The sequence below is a fragment of the Podarcis vaucheri genome (assembly GCF_965113315.1).
Source record: "Podarcis vaucheri genome assembly, chromosome: 17".
NCBI classification, from domain to species: domain Eukaryota; kingdom Metazoa; phylum Chordata; class Lepidosauria; order Squamata; family Lacertidae; genus Podarcis; species Podarcis vaucheri.
In genome coordinates, this window is record NC_138755.1 from 20,512,029 (window position 1) to 20,536,673 (window position 24,645).

At 43.5% G+C, this 24,645-nt stretch overlaps 1 protein-coding gene and 1 long non-coding RNA gene across 3 annotated transcripts in view; one reads left to right on the forward strand and one right to left on the reverse strand.

Annotated features, from left to right (window-relative positions):
* Window positions 1–842: 842 nt before the first annotated feature.
* Window positions 843–24,645, forward strand: part of SLC1A1 (solute carrier family 1 member 1) — a 41,729-nt gene continuing 17,926 nt past the window's right edge. Inside the window, exons 1-3 of one of the 2 annotated variants that reach the window (XM_082204951.1) lie at window positions 843–1,334; window positions 14,005–14,145; window positions 23,921–24,013. In XM_082204951.1, the coding sequence (XP_082061077.1) occupies window positions 1,238–1,334; window positions 14,005–14,145; window positions 23,921–24,013 (331 nt within the window). In that variant the 5' untranslated portion in view covers window positions 843–1,237. Of the gene's footprint in view, window positions 1,335–11,578; window positions 11,622–14,004; window positions 14,146–23,920; window positions 24,014–24,645 lie in introns of those variants that run through there. The other variant, XM_082204952.1, reaches the window with a different exon arrangement.
* LOC309522156 lies at window positions 10,024–11,524 on the reverse strand. The gene is made up of 2 exons (XR_014214924.1): window positions 11,403–11,524; window positions 10,024–10,342 (listed from the first exon to the last, which is right to left on the reverse strand). It is a non-coding gene; the product is annotated as an uncharacterized lncRNA (long non-coding RNA).

A 24,645-nucleotide genomic window follows, 5' to 3' on the forward strand; every position in this document is an offset into this window, starting at 1 on the left:
GCTCACTGGAAGGACAAATCCTGAAGCTGAGGCTCCAAGACTTTGGCCACCTCATGAGAAGAGAAGACTCCCTAGAAAAGACCCTGATGTTGGGAAAGATTGAGGGTACAAGGAGAAGGGGACGACAGAGGACGAGGTGGTTGGACAGTGTTCTCGAAGCTACTAACATGAGTTTGACCAAACTGCGGGAGGCAGTGGAAGACAAGAGTGCCTGGCGTGCTCTGGTCCATGGGGTCACAAAGAGTCGGACACGACTAAATGACTAAACAACAACAACAATTTGCCTAAATATAAATGTCCTTCAGAATCTTGCCACAGTTGCTCTCGCCGCTGTTAATAGGTGTGAAATGAGTTATTTGTTTTTTTTTTACTGTATATCCACATCTATATCTTCGAAGCGCGCTTAGCGCAGAGCAGCAGCCGCGCCTTTCCGCGCCCCACGCGGGTCGTCCGAGCGCCTCAGGAAAGGGCGCCGAAGCCCCCACAACCCACCCCACCCCCGAGCGCCCGGCTCTTGAGCCACAGCCCTGTGGGCAGGAGGGCCTGCTTGGCCCCGCCACCCTGTACCCGGCGACCTTTCATGGAGCATTTTTGTGGGTGCTGCTCGGGCACCCCGGGGAGCGCAGGGAGCTGGCACCTGTGGGCACGTGGAGGAAGCGCAAGCGCCGCTCGCTGGGGGAGGGCGCCCCAAGGTGCCCCCCCCCGGGCCGTGTGGTTATGCAAAGTGACTCAGAGAGAGAGAGAGAGAGAGAGAGGGCGCCGTGCGCGCAGCGTCTTGTGCCAAGTGTTTTGGATGCGCCTGACAGAGACAGAGCGCGCCCTGCTCTCCAGCCACACACGCGCAGAGGCAGAGGCACCGCCACCCCCACACCTCTCCTCCTCCTCTCCGCCTGGCTATCTTGGAGCCGCAGAGCCAGGCAGACTCCGCCAGTAGCAGCACCAGCACCAGCGGCGGCGAGAGGAGGAGGAGGAGACGCGAAAGACCCCGCAGCGTGACGAAGGCGCACGGTCCCCGTCCTCTCTCTATCCATACGCGCGCGCGCGTTCCAGCGAAACCAGCAGCCGGCCGAACGCGAGCGAGCGAGAGCCGTTCTGCCGTTGAGGGAAAGACCCGCCGGCTCCTCTCTCTGCCTCCGTCTCTTGCGCGCGTGTCTCTCGTCTCTCGCGGCGCGCATCCCTCTGGCCTCCATCTCCTTCCCGTGCGTCTTTTCTCCCACCACCATCACCACGAGCCACCATGGCGCAGGAGCTCGTCCGGAAAAGGGGCTTCAACTGCAGGCGCTTCCTGAAGAACAACTGGCTCCTCCTGGCCACCATCCTCGCCGTGGTGCTGGGTGAGTGTTGGCGGGCAAGGGAAGAAGAGGGGGAAGGAAGGAGGGAGGGAGACAGGCGGGCGGGCGGGCGAAGGAAGCTGGAGTGTCGCGGGGGCGCGTGGAAACCTCTTTCATCATTCGGGGGGGAAAGGCAGCCCTTCCCTTTGGAGGGAATCCTTGGCGGCTGCTCTGGGTCAAGTCTGCCACCTTCCAGCCGTGTGCAGTAGTCTTCCTTAAGGTGGGGTTGTAAGCAGAAAAAAAGAAAATGACAAGAAATAGTTCCACTTGCTTAACATTGAAGATGTATATGTGAATACACACAGAGAGACGTGTATATATAGGAACAAAGAAGATTAGATAGATAGATAGATAGATAGATAGATAGATAGATAGATAGATAGATGATAGATAGATAGATAGATAGATAGATAGATAGATAGATAGATAGATATAGATAGATAGATAGATAGATAATAGATAGATAGACAGACAGACAGACACAACAGGGGCGAAACAAGGCATTATTTCACCCAGCTTGGCACACACACACTCCATGCACATTTGCGTACACATAGGTTGGGAGCATCAATGGTTTCCCTCTGGAGGCTTCACACAGGGCAAAAAAAAACTGGCTACCCCCTCCCCCCAATAGCTACGGCTCTACACACACACACACACAGAGAGAGAGAGAGAGAGAGAGAGAGAGAGAGAGAGATGCTAAACAAATGTTCAGCCACCATGGGAGAAATGTAGCGTTGTATTATGAGCATCCTAGAAAGGTAACCCAGCTGGGATTGGTTCCGGGACTTATAAAGGACCCCTGCTATCATTTGGGCAGGATTGCAGTCTATCTCTTCTAAGCTCTTTGCCAAACCCCCAGCTGAGCTTAATAATACCTAGTACACACACACACACACCCCTCGAATATAAATGATGATGGTGGATAGGTGTTTTCCTCGAGGCCTTTCCAAAAGAATGAATATCTCCCTGGAAACAGATGCAGATTTGTTCTTTGTGGGGTGGATGGAGGTTTCCTCAGCCCTGTTGCAATAAAGGAAAGAGCTGGCAGTGAGCAAATCTTTGCCACTGTGATGAAATGGTACTAATGTTTATGTGCCGATCTGGCATTCGTTGAGCGTCTATAGAATGCTGATAAAATTAAAACACCGTGGCTCCCGAGTCGAAATACGTTTACTCAGGTGTAAGTCCCACTAAGTTCAACCAGACTTGGCAAGTATTTTAAGAAAAGAGGAAACCTTAAGGAGAGCTGATTGCCCAGGTCTAGCCCCACTGCAGATCATTAAATCGTTCTTCATCTCAGCAATCATTGACTTGCCCTATACTAGTACCTGGCCCCGCATGATCCTAGTAATCTTGGAAAGGAGGCTCATTTCAGAAATGTTTGCTTCCAAGTAAAGCTTATTAGGATCATAACTGAAGTAAGGGAAAGATGACCATTCTGTGAATGCCGCATAGGAGCTGTGTAGCCTGATTTACATTATATTTACTTGCAAATAAACCCTGCTGAGTTCAAAGGAACTTGCTACTTGTCAAGTAGGTTTAGGATTGCAGGAGAGCCTAACCACGTGTACTCAGATGTAGGTGGCTCTGTATTTATTTATTTGTTTGTTTGTTTTTTTGTTTGTTTGATAAAAGTTGAATGAATGAATTTATTAATACGGTCACAGACCAGCGTCAACACACACAATATCACAGATCATAAAAATATCAGAAATACAAAGGACAATATGAGTATAACAAGGATTTAAATATTAAAATTAAAATTAATTATTAGCGTGCTCCCTGTAGTTAACATTTGGGGGTTTGGTCATTATGGGATACCACTTGCTTCCTGCGATTGATTGCAGACACACAGAATTTGGCTACATTTAATGTAGTCTTGGGATTCTTATCCTCTAGCAGTAGTTTTAAACTATGGAGTTCCGATTCTTTCCTGGACTTTTGCAAAACAGGTGTAATAAAAGTCAAACGTATATCCTCATAAAGACGAAAACGTAATAGTACATGTAGAGCAGTTTCAACTTCCAATGAGCCACAAGGGCAGACCCGTGCTGTATATGGTTTACCCTCAAATCTGCCCTGGATAAAAGTTATATACTGCTTGGTTGTAGAAAAAAACCCTCAAAGCAATGTTAAATGGAACTCACTCCCAAATAAATGCAAAAAGCACTGCAGCCTCAGTTTCCCTTCCTTCCAGGAAGAATGATCCCCATTCTCTTTCTTAAATCTCCCAAGACACCTCTAGTATGTGAAGTTCTTTCTGTGTATTTTTTTTAAAATAGAAACAGACAAGTATTTTTGTATACAGTGGTACCTCAGGTTACATACGCTTCAGGTTACACACTCCACTAAGCCAGAAATAGTGCTTCAGGTTAAGAACTTTGCTTCAGGATGAGAACAGGAATTGTGCTCCGGCGGCGTGGCAGCAGCAGGAGGCCCCATTAGCTAAAGTGGTGCTTCAGGTTAAGAACAGTTTCAGGTTAAGTACGGACCTCCGGAACGAATTAACCTGAGGTACCACTGTATAAGCTGTACACTCTCACTCCAGCACAAATTGCCTCGCTGTCAAAAAATATAAAGTACCCTTGGTGATTGTTTCCAGCCAGGATTTGTTAAATAATTCATTTCAGTAATCTCATTTACTTGACTGCATTCAGTTATTGGTATTACTCTGGCTGTTAGAAGTGTAAATCACGCTTATCCAACCAACATCATTCTCATGCAATATTAATATTTGTTAAATGCCATCCGTTCAGTGTATTTCATAACGATGTGGGCAAATTAATACTAGAGACAAACATGCCTCTTCCCTCTCCATTTCTCTCAACACTGGTTTCCCATAACCTGAATTATAGCCCTCAGGATTCCACAAGTAAGTCATGGTGCCATAAAAAGACAAACAGCAGTGCAATTTTTCTTGAAGAAATTAAATCAAAATTCAAAAATTAATTCAAAATTCCTTTTGAAGTCAGTTTGTTTACTTTAGTGTTACAATTATATCCCACATTTGTTGCTGTTTAGTCGTGTCCGACTTTTCGTGACCCCATGGACCAGAGCACGCCAGGCACTCCTGTCTTCCACTGCCTCCCACAGTTTGGTCAAACTCATGCTGGTAGCTTCGGGAACACTGTCCAGCCATCTCGTCCTCTGTCATCCCCTTCTCCTTGTGCCCTCCATCTTTCGCAACATTAGGATCTTTTCCAGGGAGTCTTCTCTTCTCATGAAGTGGCCAAAGTCTTGGAGCCTCAGCTTCAAGTTCTGCCCTTCCAGTGAGCACCCAGGACTGATTTCCTTCAGAATGGAGAAGTTTGATCTTCTTGCAGTCCATGGGACTCTCAAGAGTCTCCTCCAGCACCATAATTCAAAAGTATCCATTCTTCAGCGATCAGCCTTCTTTATGGTCCAGCTCTCACTTCCATATCCCACATTTATGTCCTCCAAATAGTTCAGTGGGTTACATTTCATCCTCACAGCAACTGTGTGTCATAAGCTAGGCTGAGAGAGGGCAACTGGCCCAAGGTCATTCAGGGAGATTCATGGCTGACTGAGGATTTGAACCCTGGTCTCCTGCGTCCTAGTCTGATTGGGGATTTAGGGTGCAACCTTAACCCAAGATCCACCAGTGAGTTAGGCTGCAGAAGATCTCTGGCTCAGTCAGCTGAGGCTGCAGTGGTTTATATGTCCCCAACCCTAGCTTAGCTGGAGATACACTGGTGCAAAATGCTCGTCTTGGCTCAGACGGTGCTCAGCCAGCCGACCCAAAGCTGACTGGATCAAGGCTGGTGTCAAGTCCCTAGGAAAGCATGTTGGGGACAGGGACAGGCAGAGAAGAGACTCCATAGGGACCCTAACTCTGTTCATCTCAATCATGTGGCCTAGCAGCCCAGCAGAACTTATGCCAGCAAAAAAAGCGGTGCTGTAAGTCACACTCTTAATTTACGGCTTGTTTAAGGCTATTACAGTGGTACCTCGGGTTAAGTACTTAATTCGTTCCGGAGGTCCATTCTTAATCTGAAACTGTTCTTAACCTGAGGTACCACTTTAGCTAATGGAGCCTCCTGCTGCCACCGCACTGCCGGAGCATGATTTCTGTTCTCATCCTGAAGCAAAGTTTTTAACCCGAGGTACTACCGGTATTTCTGGGTTAGCGGAGTCTGTAATCTGAAGCGTATGTAACCCGAGGTACCACTGTATTTTAAGGCTCCCCTCAAAACGGGGTTGGGCTCTCTCAGTTGGCAGTAGCCTTGCTCCCGAATGGGGTTTGGATCTGGCTTACCTTAAAGGTAAAGGGACCCCTGACCATTAGGTCCAGTCACGAACGACTCTGGGGTTGCGGCGCTCATCTCGCTTTATTGGCCAAGGGAGCCGGCGTACAGCTTCCGGGTCATGTGGCCAGCATGACTAAGCCGCTTCTGGCGAACCAGAGCAGTGCACGGAAACGCCGTTTACCTTCCCGCTGGAGTGGTACCTATTTATCTACTTGCACTTTGACGTGCTTTTGAACTGCTAGGTTGGCAGGAGCAGGGACAGAATAACGGGAGCTCACCCCATCGTGGGGATTCGAACTGCTGACCTTCTGATCAGCAAGTCCTAGGCTCTGTGGTTTAACCCACAGCGCCACCCACGTCCCTCCTGGCTTACCTTAGGCTGACTTAAATTAAGACAGGGTCATTAAGCTGATTTTCCATAGTTAGAATTGCTCCTTTAACCATCAGAAATAGCAGAAGATAAGCCCTACAGTTCAGCATACACTTTCTTAGAAATATGGAACTACTTTTGAATGTGTCTAGGCTCTAGTTTCGCATACTCTCAGAACTGATCTAGAAGGGCAAAGGAGCATGCATCTGGACGGTGTATACATATTTAAAAAGTAAAGGTAAAGGACCCCTGACAGTTAAGTCCAGTCGCGAACAACTCTGGGGTTGGGTCGCTCATCTCGCTTTATTGGCCAAGGGAGCTGGTGTACAGCTTCCGGGTCATGTGGCCAGCATGATTAAGCCGCTTCTGGCGAAACCAGAGCAGTGCACGGAAACGCCGTTTACCTTCCCGCCGGAGCGATACCTATTTATCTACTTGCACTTTGTCGTGCTTTCGAACTGCTACATTGGCAGGATCAGGGAGAGAGCAACGGGAGCTCACCCCGTCACGGGGATTCGAACCGTTGACCTTCCGATTGGCAAGCCCTAGGCTCTGTGGTTTACACCAAATGTGTTGAATATATGCTATATGGTAATTTATGGACCTAATATGTATCTAAAGCCACTTGCACATAACAAAATACGTATTTTCTCAAAGTAATTGTTGAACGGAAATACAATTAAGAAGAAGTGATATTTTAGGGAGCAGGCTAGCAGGCAGGGCCCATTATTTACATCACAGGAGCCTACACAACACAAACCACTGTTGCTGTATGTAGGTTTTATTTTATTTGTTTTTTATCTTATGTTTTGGAAATGTACATCCAGGGTTTTTTTTCCTTTATTTTTTGGGAGGCCCCCCAAAAGAGTAGGGCCCTAAACTATAGCTTGTTTAGCTTATATGTAAATCCAGCACTGACTTTAGGACACCTGTTGTGGGGAGAATTCAACTGGACTTAACTGTCCAGGGGTCCTTTACTCTTTTTTTGGGGGGGAGAGGAGTGTCTCTGGAGTAATTTTTATATCATTTGACAAAGCAAGTCATCCATTGGACTCTGCATATGTGGCTCAGGATCTGAGCACGAGGGGTTTGAATACATCCTTTGTAAATTCTTGTTCATTTTACTTTGAACAACTCATCCCTGTGCCATAGGACATACTCCTTCAGAATCTTATCAGGTGACCTTGGAGGTTGCCGTTCATTGTGTGTGGGGGTACACCTTGGGATGTTGGAATGAGTTTCATAATTATTTAGATCTTGGCTACAGTTCAGTTACTTTTCTGAGTTTTGTACATTCATGATTTGATCCAGAAGGCAAATTCACACATGCAATGCTCATATTTTGATCTCCCCCACTGCTTTCCTGCAGGGAGAAATTTAGAGATTTTAATCCTTCTCCACTGACCATGATTTAAAATAATACATACAAATAGAATCTACTGGCAAATTTGTTGTTTCTTCACTGTTTGTTTGCAAGTTACTTTGTTTCTAAAGCAACTATATATTTCACATGGAAGTCATTTTAGTTTTATGTTTTCCTAAAGAAATCTACTTTAGATAAGTAATGGTTGTGAAAAGATAACATTATTTAAAAAAAAACATGTTGGTAGATTTTCCAGAAACTCATAGCATCAAATTTTAATGTATATAAACATTTTTATGTCCATACATTTGAATTCTAATAGATCTTTTGAAGGAAGCACGAAGATCTATTAGAATTGAAATGTATGGACATCATAAAATTGTCTCAATTTAGCAAAGAATTGGGCAATTAAAGGCCAAAATTGTGGGTATGGGTTAATGAAGAATAGCCTGGGTATGAAAATAGCTTTTCCATATAGCATTATATTAAGATCAATATGTACTGCTATACTTCAGTACTTCGGAACATTGTTAAGGATAACTGCTATGCTTAGTGTATTTTTGGTATTTGGGATGATAAAGCGTGTCATACTTCAAAGAAACCAGTTAAATTGCTTTTTTGGTACAAGGACATGCCCTTGTGTGCAATTTAATTTTTTTTTGGGGGGGAGAAATATATGACAACAACATTTCAATTAGAAACCTTTTCATAGCTGAAAGTGTAATCACACTTTTTTCAAGGTAAATTGCAAAATACAATTCCATCCTTCCTTAGTTCAATCAAATGTGTTTGATGTTTGGGGACTTCATTTGCTTGAGGATCTTAAAAATAATTAAATTATTAAGTAAAAAAGAAAAAGAAAAGAATTTTTCTGTGGAACCTTTCGAAACTTTTGCAACCAAGCTTTGAGTAAGCAGTAGTGCAGTAGCTGAACTGTATACAACTAATATACATAATCTACTGCAGGCTTCCTCAACCTCGGCCCTCCAGATGTTTTTGGCCTACAACTCCCATGATCTCCAGCTAGCAGGGCCAGTGGTTAGGGATGATGGGAACTGTAGTCTCAAAACATCTGGAGGGCTGAGGTTGAGGAAGCCTGATCTACTGTGAACTGTATAACTATGATTCAGCTTCTTCTTTGCCTTGACAGAATGTTTCCTTGTTAAGAGTCAGGGCAAAGCTTTTGTCCACAATGACTGCACCAAGCTAGCAGTGTTGGTCAGTGGAATGGAAGAAAGGAAGTAAACATCTACTCTGGGAAATCCAAACTTCCATTAATCTTGACTCAGCCCTCCAGATGGTTTGGGACTACAATTCCCATCACCCTGACCACTGGTCCTATTAGTTAGGGATGATGGGAGTTGTAGTCCCAAAACATCTGGAGGGCCGAGTTTGCCTATGCCTGGTCTTGACATTAAGTACAACACTAATGTGAAGATTTCACATTGGTTGAAACCAAGAAATTGCAACTCCATTGCAAATTCTATTTCCATGTGAACCCTCTCTTTGCAGACTGAGCAATTGCATTATGTTCATGACCTGGTGCAGATGTTGTAAGAACTACTACAGTCATCAGTGGTAGAGTCATAAGTAGAGGTAGGGAAGGAATTCAATTCAGTTTGCATTTAAAGTGAAACCTACCTAACTTGCATTTAGGTTGGCAGTTCGAATCTTCACGACGGGGTGAGCTCCCGTTGTTCAGTCCCAGCTCCTGCCAACCTAGCAGTTCAAAAGCACATCAAAGTGCAAGTAGATAAATAGGTACCGCTCCAGCAGGAAAGTAAATGGCATTTCAGTGCACTGCTCTGGTTCACAGAAGCAGCTTAATCATGCTGGCCACATGACCCGGAAGCTGTCTGCGGACAAACGCCAGCTCCCTCGGCCAGTAAAGTGAGATGAGCGCCGCAACCCCAGAGTCATCCACGACTGGACTTAACTGCCAGGGGTCCCTTTACCTTTAAGCTACTGAAGGTAATGGGACCCTTTATATGTCCAGCCATCCTTTGTCTACAGCAAATTGTCACTTTTTTTGTGTGTTGAATATATGCTATATGGTAATTTATGGGCCTAATGTATCTAAAGCCATTTGCACATAACAAAATATGTATTTTATCAAAGTAATTGTTGTAAAGTCCATGCAGAATGCAAAGTTCATACAGAATGTAGGCACCCTATCTATAGAAATGAGCAAACCGGTGATATTTTAGGGAGCGGGCTAGCAGGTGGGGCCCATTGCTTATATCATAGGAGCCTACACAACACAAACCACTATTGCTGTATGTAGGTTTTATTTTGTTTGTTTTTTATCTTATATTTTGGAAATGTACATCCAGGTTTTTTTCCTTTAAGTTTTTTGGGGCCCCAAGAGAGTGGAGCCCTAAGTTATCGCTTGTTTAGCTTATACATAAATCTGGCACTGCCCTTACACATTTGTGGAAGCATGTATGAACCTTTCAACAGGCATTATCCAGTGAGTTTCTATATCATTTGAGCAACCACACTCCACAGAGTATTCTGAATAGCAACAGCCCTACAGTGGTACTTGGAAGATGCAACATCCCTGAAACTCCAGTGCTTCTTTGCAAGATGTCTTGACAGCTGTGCATTTGTTTTGCTATAAACTTCTAATATAGAAAAAAAAAACCCCACCCCAATGGCTGTAATGGCATTTGAAAACAGATCAGTCAATACTGGTGCAAGTGCAGGATTTATTTATTTTTTTGAAAAGAATCTGGTATAGAAAGGTTTTAGATTTAACAAAACAAATTCCCATCCGGAATTGTGAGGATTTAATTCACAAACAAACTGAGCTCTAATTTTATTTGTACTTCTGTCGGTAATATATATTCATTACTCGCCAAGGGCAGTAATTTGCCAGAACAGGAAGCCCAGATGAGCTCCCTCCATACATTTATAAATCTGATGGTCGCCATAAGATCCATTATGACAGAGAAAACACAGCACTGGGAAGCCGCCTCAAGAATCACAGGCACATGGTGTCAGTGTGCTGAAAAACAGAGATGACTGGGGTATAAAGCACAGAAGGACTGCTTTGCTTTAGAGACAAATTTACAGATACAGGGACAGAAATCCTGGGCTTCCATAGTAAAGTCCTAATAATTTCATATGCTGTGCAATGCCCAGAACATTTTAAATGGTTGGTGATATTAATAGTGCGTAATATCATCAACCATTACCATCAACCATCAAAAGAGAGTCACTTTTGACCATAGTATGCTGCAGGTAATAATAATAATAATAATAATAATAATAATAATAATAATAATAATAATAATTTTTTTTAAAAAAATTGAATAATAAAACAAAGGGGGGAAATCCCTCCAATGTAAGTTTAATTCACCAGCCTTCCAAACTACCACAAGTAGCCAGGAAATTCCAAAGGAGCAATAAATCTTGCCGCAACTCCCAGCAATTAGCACTCGCTGAACTCAGAGCTATGTACCTCATCAATCAATGAGACAGTCCTCCGATAAGCACACGGCCATCTCTACATCTCTGGGCCCATAACCATTGTTGGAACACATGGGGGGCATCTCACAGCGCCCTCACTGAGACAGACTTCTTTGGACATCTTCCTCTGGAGCGCAACCCGGGACGCTCATAACTCTGCAGTCCCGGTGCGCAGCAGCAACACAAATCCGAAGATATATGCACACTTAAACAGCAGAGTAAAGCTGGAAGCTCAGGCTATGAGGTGTGATGTCTAAGTAATTTATTAAGCAATATATACAGGACAAAGCAGGGGGGCGGGTGGCACTGTGGGTTAAACCACAGAGCCTAGGACTTGCTGATCAGAAGGTTGGCGGTTCGAATCCCTGTGACTGGGTGAGCTCCCATTGCTCGGTCCCTGCTCCTGCCACCCTAGCAGTTCAAAAGCACGTCAAAGTGCTTTTCTCTGCGCTGCTCTGGTTCGCCAAAAGTGGCTTAGTCATGCTCGCCACATGACCCAGAAGCTGTACGCCGGCTCCCTCGGCCAATGAAGCGAGATGAGCGCCGCAACCCCAGAGTCGGTCACAACTGGACCTAATGGTCAGGGGTCCCTTTACCTTTACAAGACAAAGCAACCATGGTGTCCTCTCACATCTTCTCCAAGAGAGAGAGAAAAAGTACAAAAGTACAATCCAACAGAAGAGATAGAACTGGCTTCCATTTCCCTCACTTTCTAAGCACGGAATGTAAACACAGACATGTGATGTAATAATCACACGTCCAGCAACGGGAGAGAATGAAAATGCTGACAGTTATTGCGACTTCTGGGCTAACAGGTTAGTTGTTTACTGGCAGCTGTATTCCCTGGGGTGGAGGAAGCTGCTTGGGCTCCTGGGGCGGCGCACCCAGGGGCTGGGCGAGCCTCCCATAGGGGCAGGGCACACCGCAGGGCCTCCAGAATCTGCCTGCCTCCTCCCACTCAGCCACCCTACAGCTGGGAGGGAGGCAGTGGGCGGACCATTTGGGCAGCATGGAGCCTGCGCCGCCCAAGTTACCACGTCACTCCCAGAAGAGACGTGTGGCTCGGGCACGTTGCAGGCCCCACAGTGAGTGCCGCCCGCCATTTTGTCACCCCCCTCAGTGGTGACACCCAGGGCGGCCCTCACCCACCACCCACACCTTCCTCCACCCCTGCCTGGGGTGTCTTCACTACAGATTTAAAGGAGCTTAAATATCCCCTCTCCAGTGTGGTGTAGTGTGGTTAAGAACGGTAGACTCGTAATCTGGTGAACTGGGTTCGCTTCCCTGCTCCTCCACATGCTGCTACTGGGTGACCTTGGGCTAGTCACACTTCTCTGATGTCTCTCAGCCTCACTCACCGCATGGAGTGTTTGTTGTGGGGGAGGAAGGGAAAGGAGAATGTTAGCCACTTTGACTCCTTCGGGTAGTGATAAAGCGGGATATCAAATGCAAACTACTACTACAACTCTTCTTCTTCTTCTTCTTCTTCTTCTTCTTCTTCTTCTTCTTCTTCTTCTTCTTCTTCTTCTTCTTCTTCTTCCAGCTACAGGAGAGCTTTGCATTTGCTGCACATCACATTCTCCATTTAAACAAAGCTTATACTCCCAAGAGATTAGGTCTATACTCCACAAAACCAAATATAATAAAAAGTTCTAAGAAGTTTACATAAAAACCATTAAAAAACAATGATTTTCAGTTTTTAAAAATCGTAAAGACTAGAACAAACTGTGTACCACAAATGAAAATGAGCAATGTAACTAATTTGGTTAAAAGTGTTTTAAACAAGGTAGCATGTTTGAAAACTACCATGCTATGCCATGTGTGAGATAATGTGCCTATAACTATGCTAAGAGCAGTAATCAGAAAACAAAATCCACTCTAGAATAATAAGAGAAACTCCTTGTGTGAAAGTTATTTTCACTCATCATTAAGTGTTTTCAGTTATATTTTTGACATTGCTTTCCTTTCCCTGGACTGACTACAAGTGCTTACAAAATGGGGTGACTCAACTTTAGGAATGAATTTGTACATAGAAAACCTGGTTAACATATGGCCAGCTATTCCAAAAGGTTTATTATGAAACTACCATACAACATGTATTCATATACATTTGTTTCCTATAGCTATATATACAAATACAATAATAATAATTTGAAATTTACTATGTGCAGACCAGACATTCTGAGTAAAGTATGATAGTCTGGGAATGTAAGGAGAGGATTCAGTTTATTCCTGCTGTGATACTGAGCAAGATAAATCACACAGAATGTCACCACATGCTAGACTGCTTCCTTAAACCACTGGGATGCTTTGTGTTGCTTCCTTTTCATCATGTAGCACAACGTACTTCATTAAAACAAAATAAATTTAGCATGTCAATGAGGAAAGAGCGCTGAAAGAAAGAATGTGTCTTTCTTTATCCGAGGCAGATGACAGATGGCTTCATCTGAAAGCTTCACGTTTGGGCTGAAACATTCTTGAGAAAATGTCTCTCCAGAACAAAAGCAGAGAGAACTGAAGCCCAACTCATTTCCTTTTCTTTATATTTTTGTGTATATAAGCAGACTGCTCCGTTTCAAAACTTTATGTTGCATAGACACACGCAGAAAACGTATTTGATGGGTTGGAACAATGGGGCAGTTTCAGGAGACGCTGGTTGTTTCAAACCATGTGATTGGTGGCTAGGTGTAACTTTTGAGCATGCTCCAAGGTGAAACATTAGCCAGTGAGAACAACAACAGGAAGAATGCTTCCATCGTTGAGTTGCCTCACAGGTCCGTACACCTGAAGGAACCTTCTGCCATCTTTGAATAACGTACAGTGGTACCTCGGGTTAAGTACTTAATTCGTTCCGGAGGTCCGTTCTTAACCCGAAACCGTTCTTAACCTGAGGTACCACTTTAGTTAATGGGGCCTCCTGCTGCCGCTGTGCCACCACCACACGATTTCCGGTCTCATCCTGGGGCAAAGTTCTTAACCCGAGGTATTATTTCTGGGTTAGCGGAGTTAGTAACCCAAAGCATTTGTAACCCGAAGCGTTTATAACCCGAGGTACCACTGTACTTTTGAAGAACAAACATTTCCAGCACTGTCATAATTTGCTTTATGTTGATTGAAATTATATTCAAAACATGATTTCATTCCTCCCCCCCCTCCCAAATACTAAATCTAGTTTTGTATTTCACTGTTACTTCTTAGGCATTGGATTGGGTGTCGCCGTTAGGGAATATGGAAATCTCTCCAATCTGGATAAATTTTACTTTGCCTTTCCGGGAGAAGTTCTGATGAGGATGCTCAAGCTAATCATATTGCCATTAATTATATCAAGTATGATAACAGGTAAGACCAAATATATATATATATATATTCGTATTTCTGTAAATAAAATCTGTTTGGTTAAAAAAGAGCATTAAGCATTTAAAACTTTACTTCCACGATTTTCAAATGTAACATTTCTCAAGTCTTGCACTGATGCTATTTTAAGAATATAATGTAATAATTATTTATTATTTATTATTTATCCCCCGCCCATCTGGCTGGGTTTCCCCAACCACCCTGGGTGGCTCCCAACAGAATACTAAAAACACAATAAAACATCAAACATTAAAAACTTCCCTAGACAGGGTTGCCTTCAGATGCCTTCTAAAAGTCAGATAGTTGTTTATCTCCTTGACATCTGATGGGAGGGCATTCCACAGGGCGGGTGCCACTACTGAGAAGGCCCTCTGCCTGGTTCCCTGTAATATCAAAGCATTTCCTTCACCTCCTATTTCTAGATTAACAGGTTTTAGGAAGCTCAAACTTTGAAATTTACACAACTGTAGAGCAGGTTCTCAGCTCAGGGTTTCTTCTGAGGGCTCTTGTCCTTTCCCGGTTACATTGCAGCTGCTTCACCAACTGCAACCAGTTCTCAGCAGGGATAGCCTAACCATGCTCTGATAACCTCCCAATTGGATTGCCAGGGGTGAGAGGAGGAGTATCTAATCCCCTATCAATTTGCCCATCCTCTAAAATCATCTTATGAGATCCTCCTTCACGCAAACTCCTTGTCTAAGGTCGGGTGGTTAGAGAGAGGACCTTGTCAGACATGGCTCCCCAATTAGAAAATACCCTCCAAAGGAGACACACCTGGCCACCAGCGCTGTTATCTTGTATGTACCAAGCAAAACTCTGGTTTTGCTTCTGGAAGGAAGAGCTGGGAGTGTTGTTCCTTCCAAGTGGAAAGCAGATGTCTTGTGCTGTTTCAGAGTAACAACAAACCTTTGAGAAGTGAATACATTTTAGAGCTCCGGGATGCAGGTGGCGCTGTGGGTTAAACCACAGAGCCTAGGACTTGCCAATCAGAAGGTCGGCGACTCAAATCCCTGCAACAGGGTGAGTTCCCGTTGCTCTGTCCCTGCTCCTGCCAACCTAGCAGTTCAAAAGCACGTAAAAGCGCAAGTAGATAAATAGGTAGGAAGGTAAACAGTGTTTCTGTGCGCTGCTCTGGTTTGCCAGAAGCGGCTTAGTCATGCTGGCCACATGACCCAGAAGCTGTACGCCGGCTCCCTCGGCCAATAAAGTGAGATGAGCGCCACAACCCCAGAGTCAGCCACGAATGGACCTAACGGTCAGGGGTCCCTTTACCTTTAGTCAGAAGGCATAAATTGAAAGTAAATCAGCCAGGAAGCTTAAAGAACAATCCTGTTAAGGCGCAAGACAGCATATCCTAAATGCTAGTGCCTTGTGATGACCAGCACACACACCCCCAAACTGTACCCTGCCATGTCCCCTTTTTGTCCCTAATGATGCTGAAGTTCTGCATTAGAACTGTGGGAAGAGAAAATTGAGTACAGTCATACCTTGGTTTCAGAACAGCTTAGTTCTCGAACGTTTTGGCTCCCAAATACTGCGAACCCGGAAGTGACAAAACCCGATTTGCGAAGCTGAATGTCCGACGTGGCTTCTGCTCTTCCGTTTGGCTGCAGGAGCTTCCTGCAGCCAATCAGAAGCCACGCTTTGGTTTTGGAAGTTGAATGGACTTCTGGAACGGATTCCATTCGATTTCCAAGGTATGACTGTACTGGATCTCACTCTCTGAAGCCAGAAGGGGATATCCAATATATCCTATGGGCCCAACACTCCTTCCCAGGGACCATTGGATTACATGCTCAGGAAGCAAAAACAAAAATGTATGCCATATTAATTATACATGAAGTGAACATCCAAAAGTGTTTAAACTTTTTTTATGGAGGGGGTACCTAATAAAGATGCACTTAACATGATTTAAATGTTTTATTCACAGAAATCCCAAGTTTTGCTTTATTTATTTATTTTTTAATGGATACTTGTAAATATTTTAAAATATGACAACTCAGTAATGTACACTTCTGGTTTACTATTTAGGCTTCAGGTGGGGAAATTAAGAAGCTGGAAATTGCCGACATGTTAATTTTTGCTTATGTGAAGAGCTGTATACATGAATAAGTGTGCTTCTTACAGATAGTCATCTGATAAAGTTACTTACAAATTTGATGTTGGAACCGACTAGTATTGTATCCATTTCCAGTTGTCCAATCCAGCAACATCTGCAGTGCACCCTGCTAGATACCTCTACAAGAAAGTAGCTGTGGCTTTGCAGTGTGAGATATCTGAGTCGTCTTAGTAGGGATGTGTAAATAGGCAGAAGTTTGCATATTCTGAATTATTAAAAATCTTACAAGGAAAGGAAGAAAGTGTTCAGATCATTGGCGTGAAGTGCAAGGAAATGACTGTGATGAAGGGCATTGTTTGCCAAGCAGGACAAAGACTGGAGCTAAATGGAGTACTCATCTTTTCAAGCTAATTAAAGGTAAAGGTAAAGGTACCCCTGCCCGAACGGGCCAGTCTTGACAGACTCTGGGGTTTGTGCGCCCATCTCACATCTATTGGCCGGGGGCCAGCGCTGTCCGAAGACACTTCCGGGTCACGTGGCCAGCGTGACAACGCTGCTCTGGCGAGCCAGAGCCGCACACGGAACGCCGTTTACCTTCCCGCTGGTAAGCGGTACCTATTTATCTACTTGCCCCCGGGGGTGCTTTCGAACTGCTAGGTGGGCAGGCGCTGGGACCGAGCAGCGGGAGCGCACCCCGCCGCGGGGATTCGAACCGCCGACCTTTCGATCGGCAAGCCCTAGGCGTTGAGGCTTTAGCCCACAGCGCCACCCGCGTCCCATTTTCAAGCTAATTAGGACAGCTGAAAAGTAAAAGGACCCCTGGACGGTTAAGTCCAATCAAAGGTGACTATGAGGTTGCGGCGCTCATCTCACTTTATTGGCCGAGGGAGCCGGCATTTGTCCGCAGACAGCATTCTGGGTCATGTGGCCAGCATGACTAAACCGCTACTGGTGCACGGAGGACTGTGACGAGTGCCAGAGCGCACGGAAACACCATTTACCTTCCTGCCGCAGCTGTACCTATTTATCTACTTGCACTGGCATGCTTTCAAACTGCTACATTGGCAGGAGCTGGGACAGAGCAACAGGAGCTCATCCCGTTGTGCAGATTCGAACCGCCGACCTTCTGATCAGCAAGCCCAAGAGGCTCAGTGGTTTAGACCACAGCACCACCTGTGTCCCTCAAATTCAGAACTTAACAATCATAGAATCACAAAACTGTAGAGTTGGGTGAAGTGAAGGGCATGAGGCAGGAGTTGGTAATGCAGGTGCAAAGTTATTTTGGCACCTGTTTCTACCGCTTCATTTTCCCCTTGAACAATGTATAATGAAGGAGACAAAGGTCACAGACAGAGCACGGCAGACCACTGAGAAAGCCAAAGGTTAGATAGAGGGCATAATGTTCAGACAGCTGTGGTTTGTCTGCAGATGGAAGTGTGCTCCACATCTGGCGGTCATTCCTTCAGTTTTTTAGTTTTGGTGGCCCTTGATCTGGACACTAGACTTCTCTTGATGCAGTCTAGAATTGCATTAGCTTTTCTTTTCTTTTTTGGTGCTGCATCACACTGTTTACTCATGTTAAGCTTGTGGTCCACTAAGACCTCTAGATCCTTCCATATGCACTACTATCAAGCCAGGCGCCCTCACAAATCCTTCTGTAAGACAAGATTCCCTCTTGTTCTGACAGTCATCAGATGAGAGTTAAAGGAGGAAATGGGTCGTGCGTCATAGAAGACATGTGTAAATCCTCACAGTCTTCTGGGAAGACAATGATTGCCTTAGTCTGAAATTTGCAAGGTGGTTGTGATGCAGTTTTCAAAGAGATGGTAATGTGATTGTTCTGTAATGTAGGCAAACTAGAATTTTCCCCTCATATTAGGTTATGTGAGTTGATCAGTTACACATCACGTGCAACCTGGTTTGTGTGCAGGCTGCTTTTGAATTCCAGATCATCCACATCATTCTGCTGACACGTTCACAAAGCACAACCACATTATACGTAGCCACCTGCTTTGCCGAACTGTACACTGAAGTGGTTGTGTGAATCAGTTCTTAATGCACGTGCTCTTCCAGCAGAGCTCATTTTAATGTTTGATCGCGCTTGGTTAAGTAGTAACCACACTCTTCAAAGCATGGCATGTGTGCTTGAGGTCATGCATTTTGTCTCTGCAGTCTATATCTTGTGCAAGCACAACAAGCACCTATTGTCTGCCTCGGGAACTGGCCAAGTATGCAGTATGAAATCAATCTCTGTAGAAAGAGGATTTATGGTTTGATCATCAAATAGAGCAGTGTTGGCACAGGCAGTTAAAACAGGACAGGCTTTTTTGCTGATCCTCTTTAATGACCAATTTATTGTGTGGGCTAAATGGAATGGAGGAAGAAATAGATTCTGTCAGTTTCCCTCTAATAGCTAGGTGACTTGTTCGGGCCTTGCTAGAAGCTCTGAGAAAGGGAGGAGGAGTACTGCTGATTCACACTCAGTGATGACTTTCAGATTTCATCAGTGGCTAATTTCTGAAAGAGAGCTGCTTTGAGTTCAAGCCTGCCTGAAAGGCACACCCTTTGATCTTCTCCCTAATATTGGGTGTTTTGAGGGACTAACGCTGGTCACTCTGTGCAGAGAAGGAACTCTGCACATGTGCAGAGGCACGCATATCTTACTATCTCGCAACATCGTTCAGAATGGAAGCCTTGTTCAACTGAAATTTGGTTCTGGGTCTCTATCTTAGTAATTTAGTGGGACCTTTGAAACACTGAAGGGACACGGGTGGCGCTGTGGGTTAAACCACAGAGCCTAGGGCTTGCCAATCAGAAGGTCAGCAGTTCGAATCCCTGCGACAGGGTGAGCTCCCATTGCTCGGTCCCTGCTCCTGACAACCTAGCATTTTGAAAGCATGTCAAAGTGCAAGTAGATAAATAGGTACTGCTCTGGCGGGAAGGTAAATGGTGTTTCCGTGCGCTACTCTGGTTCACCAGAAGCGGCTTAGTCATGCTGGCCACATGACCCGGAAACTGTACGCCGGTTCCCTCAGCCAATAAAGCGAGATGAGCGCCGCAACCCCAGAGTCGTCTGTGACTGGACCTAATGGTCAGGGGTCCCTTTACCTTTAAAACACTGAAATGCTGACACATGGCAGTAGAAGTCAATGTGCCGAAGCACCACCCCATAAAGAACATAGAACAGAGCTCTATAGCTTTGTACTGGGACACAGTCAGAATTCTGGCAACAGTGCAGGATAAGCCATTAACACACTATACTGGCGGATGCACCAGGGGAATTATGTTGATCTTGGGGTGCAAGGAAATAACAGGATTCTCTCCACAGCGGCGGAGCAAGCCAATCAGAAAAAGAAGCATGAAATTAGGTTAAAGGTGTGTGAAAGAAAGTAATAGAAGTGGAAAGAAATTGCAATTGAGTAGATTGGAAGTCTAACACAAAGGTGGGGTGAGGGGTGGTGGATGGTGATGGGAAAAGGAATTATCTGTGGGACTGAGTGTAGGTATGTTTGAACATTTTTAAGGATTGTATGAAATGTATGTTTGTATGCTTGTATATTTGCAATATGTGTGTATTAATGCTGAATTATTTTAATAATAAAAACTTTTTTTAAAAGAATTTTTTTTTAAAAAAGAGAGAGTGATACAAATTTGTACTGTTTATAGTTAAGGGGATGAAGGACCAAACCAGCCAGGACACTGAAGAATGGAGGTAGAGGAGCTCCTACCATAACTGCATATTTGTCCTTTTGCATAGAAGAAGGGCTGTGAGGAATGCACTGGCCCAGCAATTCAAACACAGCTTCTCTGCCAGAGTGCCTAGTGCCAACATGATCAAGTGATAAGATCTCCTTGCAATGGAGCTATGGATCATCCTCTGTCCTTCGGTTATTTGTCCATAGGAATAGGTCTTCAGAGTCTTATCTCTCTGAAAACCACTGAAATGCTGGGAATTTTTTTAGCAAAAGATCTTAACTATGAATGTATGTGATTGGTATGTAATGCAGACCTTGCTTATTAAACTGAGCTTGTTGCAGCTTTTCCCTATCTGGAAAACCTTGTGAAATTTGAACACTGTCCCAAGGTTTGCTTGATTTTGTTTTGTTTTTTTAAGAAGTTTTATCTGTGTTGCTGAATGAAATTTCTTAGCATTGACAAATAGATAGAAGTACTTCCTTCTTGACCTCTGTTCCAGGAACATTTCTTAACAGAATTATTATTAAGTGAAAGAGAAAGGTTTTGGGGGTTTTCTGAGAACAATAAGTGTCTTTTTGAGCATAATATAAGTCTGTGATTCACAAATCCTTCTTCATGGAAATGATGGGGGGGTTTTATGAGAATGCTGAACCTTTACAACGGTTCTTATGTTGCTCCTATTGTCTCTTTCTTTTAATTTCATTTCTTTTGTGACTGTTGCACTCTCTCCTTTTGTGGTATTTTCTCTGTCCTTCACTTGGTTCTGCTTAAGCATGCTTGCCCAGTAATTTGAAAACTACAGCTCCAATCTTCAGATCCACATGCAATATAATTCCCTGAAAATAGGCATGCGGTACCAACAAACAAACCTCATGAGCTTTCATGTTCCATTTCTGATTTGTATTTTTTTCATTGTAAGGGGTATATAATTTGCAATGTTGTATTTTTTTTAAAAAAAATGACAAGTAGAAAGTGAGGGTTTATTTTTTTAACCTAATTGCTCATAAAGCACAAAATGATTAATGCACCAATTATTCATATATTTCTGGAATGTATGGTTGTAGATTAAAAACTCCCCAAACAAGATTTCTCTGTATGTTACCACTTCCCTTACTTTTCCATCTATATTGACCTACTGGCTAGATCTTGTGCTACCACGATTTCCTTTCTGCTATCACTGTGGACTCTGTAACCAGTATAGATGAACTTTTCCATGTCAAGAAAGCATGGCTTATCCCCAACTGTTTCCCCCTAAATGCAACAGCGTTTCCTTCACATTCATTGCCCATGGAGTTCCTTAGTTGTCCTGATTCAGATTGGGTTCTTGCAAACTTGTTTATGGATGCTGGTACTTCAGGGATGGGGAACTTGTAACTTGCCAGACGTTATTAAACTACAACTTCCATCTTTTCTTAACACTGGCTGTGCCGACTTAACTCTGATGGTAGCTGGAATCCAAATATAGCTGGAGGACCACAGGTTTCTCCTCTCTGTTCCAGTGAAATATTAACCCCAGAAATATTTTTTTCCTTAAAGACTGAAAGTTCATGCTGAGGACTGCACAGACCATCATTTAAATCACATAGTCCTATCCTGTAAGAATAATGGGAGCTGTAGCTTTTCATGTATGGATAATACCCAGCACCCTTAGCAAACTACAGTTCCCAGGATTCTTTGGTGGGTGCTTTAAATGCGTGTTGTATACACAGCCACAAATTCGGACCCTGCCCACAGGAGATGTTGTTTCTTGTCAGAAGTTCTGAGAATTCTAATGGAAATAATCCTGTTGTTTGTTATGAAACAATTTAAGTTACAGTCTCTTCCCATCTCTTGGAGTGGGGGGAGGGGGGAGCAGAGCAGAAATAGCCATTGATGAACCAGTGCTATATCTTCCTGGCTATTTTTTATTTTTATTTTTAAGCAATACGTTTCAGAGGCAAAGCCTCCTAACCGTCATTGTACAGTGATACCTCGGCTTACAAGCACCTCGGGTTACAAACACTTCGGGATACAGACTCCACTAACCCAGAAGTAGTACCTCAGATTAAGAACTTTACCTCAGGATGAGAAAAGAACTCGTGTGCTGGCGGCGCGGTGGGAGCGGGAGGCCCCATTAGCTAAAGTGGTACCTCAGGTTAAGAACAGTTTCAGGTTAAGAACGGACCTCCGGAATGAATTAAGTTCATAACCAGAGGTATCACTGTCTGAAATTCTGAAATAATGTCTTATTTCTAAAACTGATTAGTTTATTTTATTAGATGAAAAAACAGGCTAACATCCATCTCATGAAATAAATTTCCCATGCCACTGAGTCGCTTTTAAAAGCAGTTAGATTTTCCTATGCAAGTTAAAAGGATGGCATGTACGTCATAGAATAAAATGGCACAAACAGATACATTATCAGGCTAGGATGCTGGCTATCAGCCGCAATGACCCAATGAGACCTGTATGTTCAGGGTAATACCATATGTACTTGAATCTAATGCTCACCTTTTTTAGCCAAATTACACTGCAGAAATTAAGGGGCACGTTAGATTCGATGGCACATTTACATCTGCCAGCAAATACATTTTTTGGTTTCCAGGTTCTGAAAATTGAGGTGTGCATTAGATTCGATGGCACATTAGACTCAAGTAAATATGGTATATCTTTGATTACTCAATCTGAAGGTGGTGCAGCAGATGAGATACAACACCTTGATGCCATGCTTGTGAGATTCCAGGGATCTGCTTGACAGTTGTTGTAAACAGAGAGTAATGCTGCCATACTGGTTGATCGAACAGAAGTGTCTACTAACAAGTGGTTTCAACCAATTTCCTCTTCCTTCTGCAACCCCCTGCGCCCCCTTCCACACTGTTTTGGAAGTTCCCTTAACTCTACTATGTTAGTAGGCATTTCATATGAACATATGAAGTCATCTTATACCAAATCAAACCATGATTAGTGCATTTAGCTCACTATTGTCTCCATTGGTGGGTCAGCATCTCCCCAGGGTTTCAGGCAGGGCACATTCCCAGTCATACCTTGAGATGCCCGGGATTGGGACCCTCCGCATGTGAAATGACTGTTTTGCCACTAAACTACGTACGGCCCTTCGTGTGTATCAAAAGCTTTTTCTGCAAGTGCTGGCAGAATCCGAGACCAGGGAGAAGAGTTGGTGAAAGAAGACTGGAAGAAATTTAAAGACTATTTACAGAAATATTGTAAAATTAATGAATGTTAGAAGGATGTTGGATAGAAACTAAGGGGTTTCCAGCTGTAATGCTTTAGGAGATACGAAAAAAAAGGTTTACAAATGGGTAAAAGCTTAATGGTAAGCATTTGCTGAACTAACAAATTGAAGTGGGATACAAAGAAGGGAGGTATGAGGAGGTCTGGGGAAATAAGCGTAAGGAAGATATGTTATGGAAAATTATTTGTTTTTTAACTGTTTTTATGTTGTATTTTGTTTCTTTTTATTTTTCATTTTCATTGTTATATTTTAAAAACTTTAATAAATATCATTTTTTAAAAAAAGCTTTTTCTGCAAGTGGAAAAGCTTAATTGGAAGTCACCCACAATGCAAGGAGAATAGGTAAAGCAAATATCAGAAATGTAGACATGAACTGGCCATGTGGAGGTGGCAGTATTGAGTCGGTGCTTCTGGCTTGCACTCCTTATAAAAAGATTTGAGGAGTGACGTTGTCCATGCCAAGTCACTCAACCCTTGCTACTCTGCCCTTTCTTCTAGCAGATCAAGATGATCAGGTGGCAGCAAAAAACTGCAAGGTTTCTAGCAGGGGCAGTTAGAATAAGATCCATTATTTTACTATTGATGTAAACCTCCAAAATGTATTTTGTATAGTTAAGTTTTCACCTCTTCAGTACATTTTATTTTATTTTATTGCTATGGCTAGTGACTGATGCAAATAAAGATTCTTCTGATCTGATCTGATCTAGACATGAACTGCATTTATTTACAAATGTTTATGAACTAGAATCTCATTATTTTCCAAATATCCCCAGGTGTTGCTGCTTTGGACTCCGGCATTTCTGGAAAGATTGGCTTGCGGGCAGTTGTTTACTACTTCTTCACTACAGCTTTAGCCGTAATCCTAGGTAATCCTAGAATCTTTATAATCCTTAAATTTATTTGCATTGTACAATGATGTTTTGTTTTTATTTTAAATGCACATCAGAAGTGAACAGTCATTTTTCACCTCACCCAGATTTTTTAGAAAGAGCACGTTTGGATAAACTGTTACATCTAGAGTCATTCTCATGGAGAAGGATGTTTTTCCCCCTCCATGCTACATTCCAGATATGTGATTTCATAGGCATACAGGATTGTCTTAACAACAATTATAATGCTTAACCATGGGATTACCTGTACCTGTACCGTTACCTGTACTGTTTAGGGAAGCTTTTAATATTTGTTGAATTCTTGTATTTTAATATTCTGCCGGAAGCTGTCCAGAGTGGCTAGGGAAACCCAGCCAGATGGGCAGGGTATAAATAAATAAATTATTATTATTATTATTATTATTATTATTATTATTATTATTACTGAGCAAACAAGGACCAGGCAGGAGCAAAGCAGCTGCAATCTCCTCCTTAGGATCCAGCACATTCACATAAACCATCATTTCACTTATTGTGAATGTCCATCTGCTGCCTTGGTTCATCAATAGGCTGAATGACTTGGTGTGTTTATCCTTTCACCTCCTATAAAGCTTACTCTCTGTTGTGTG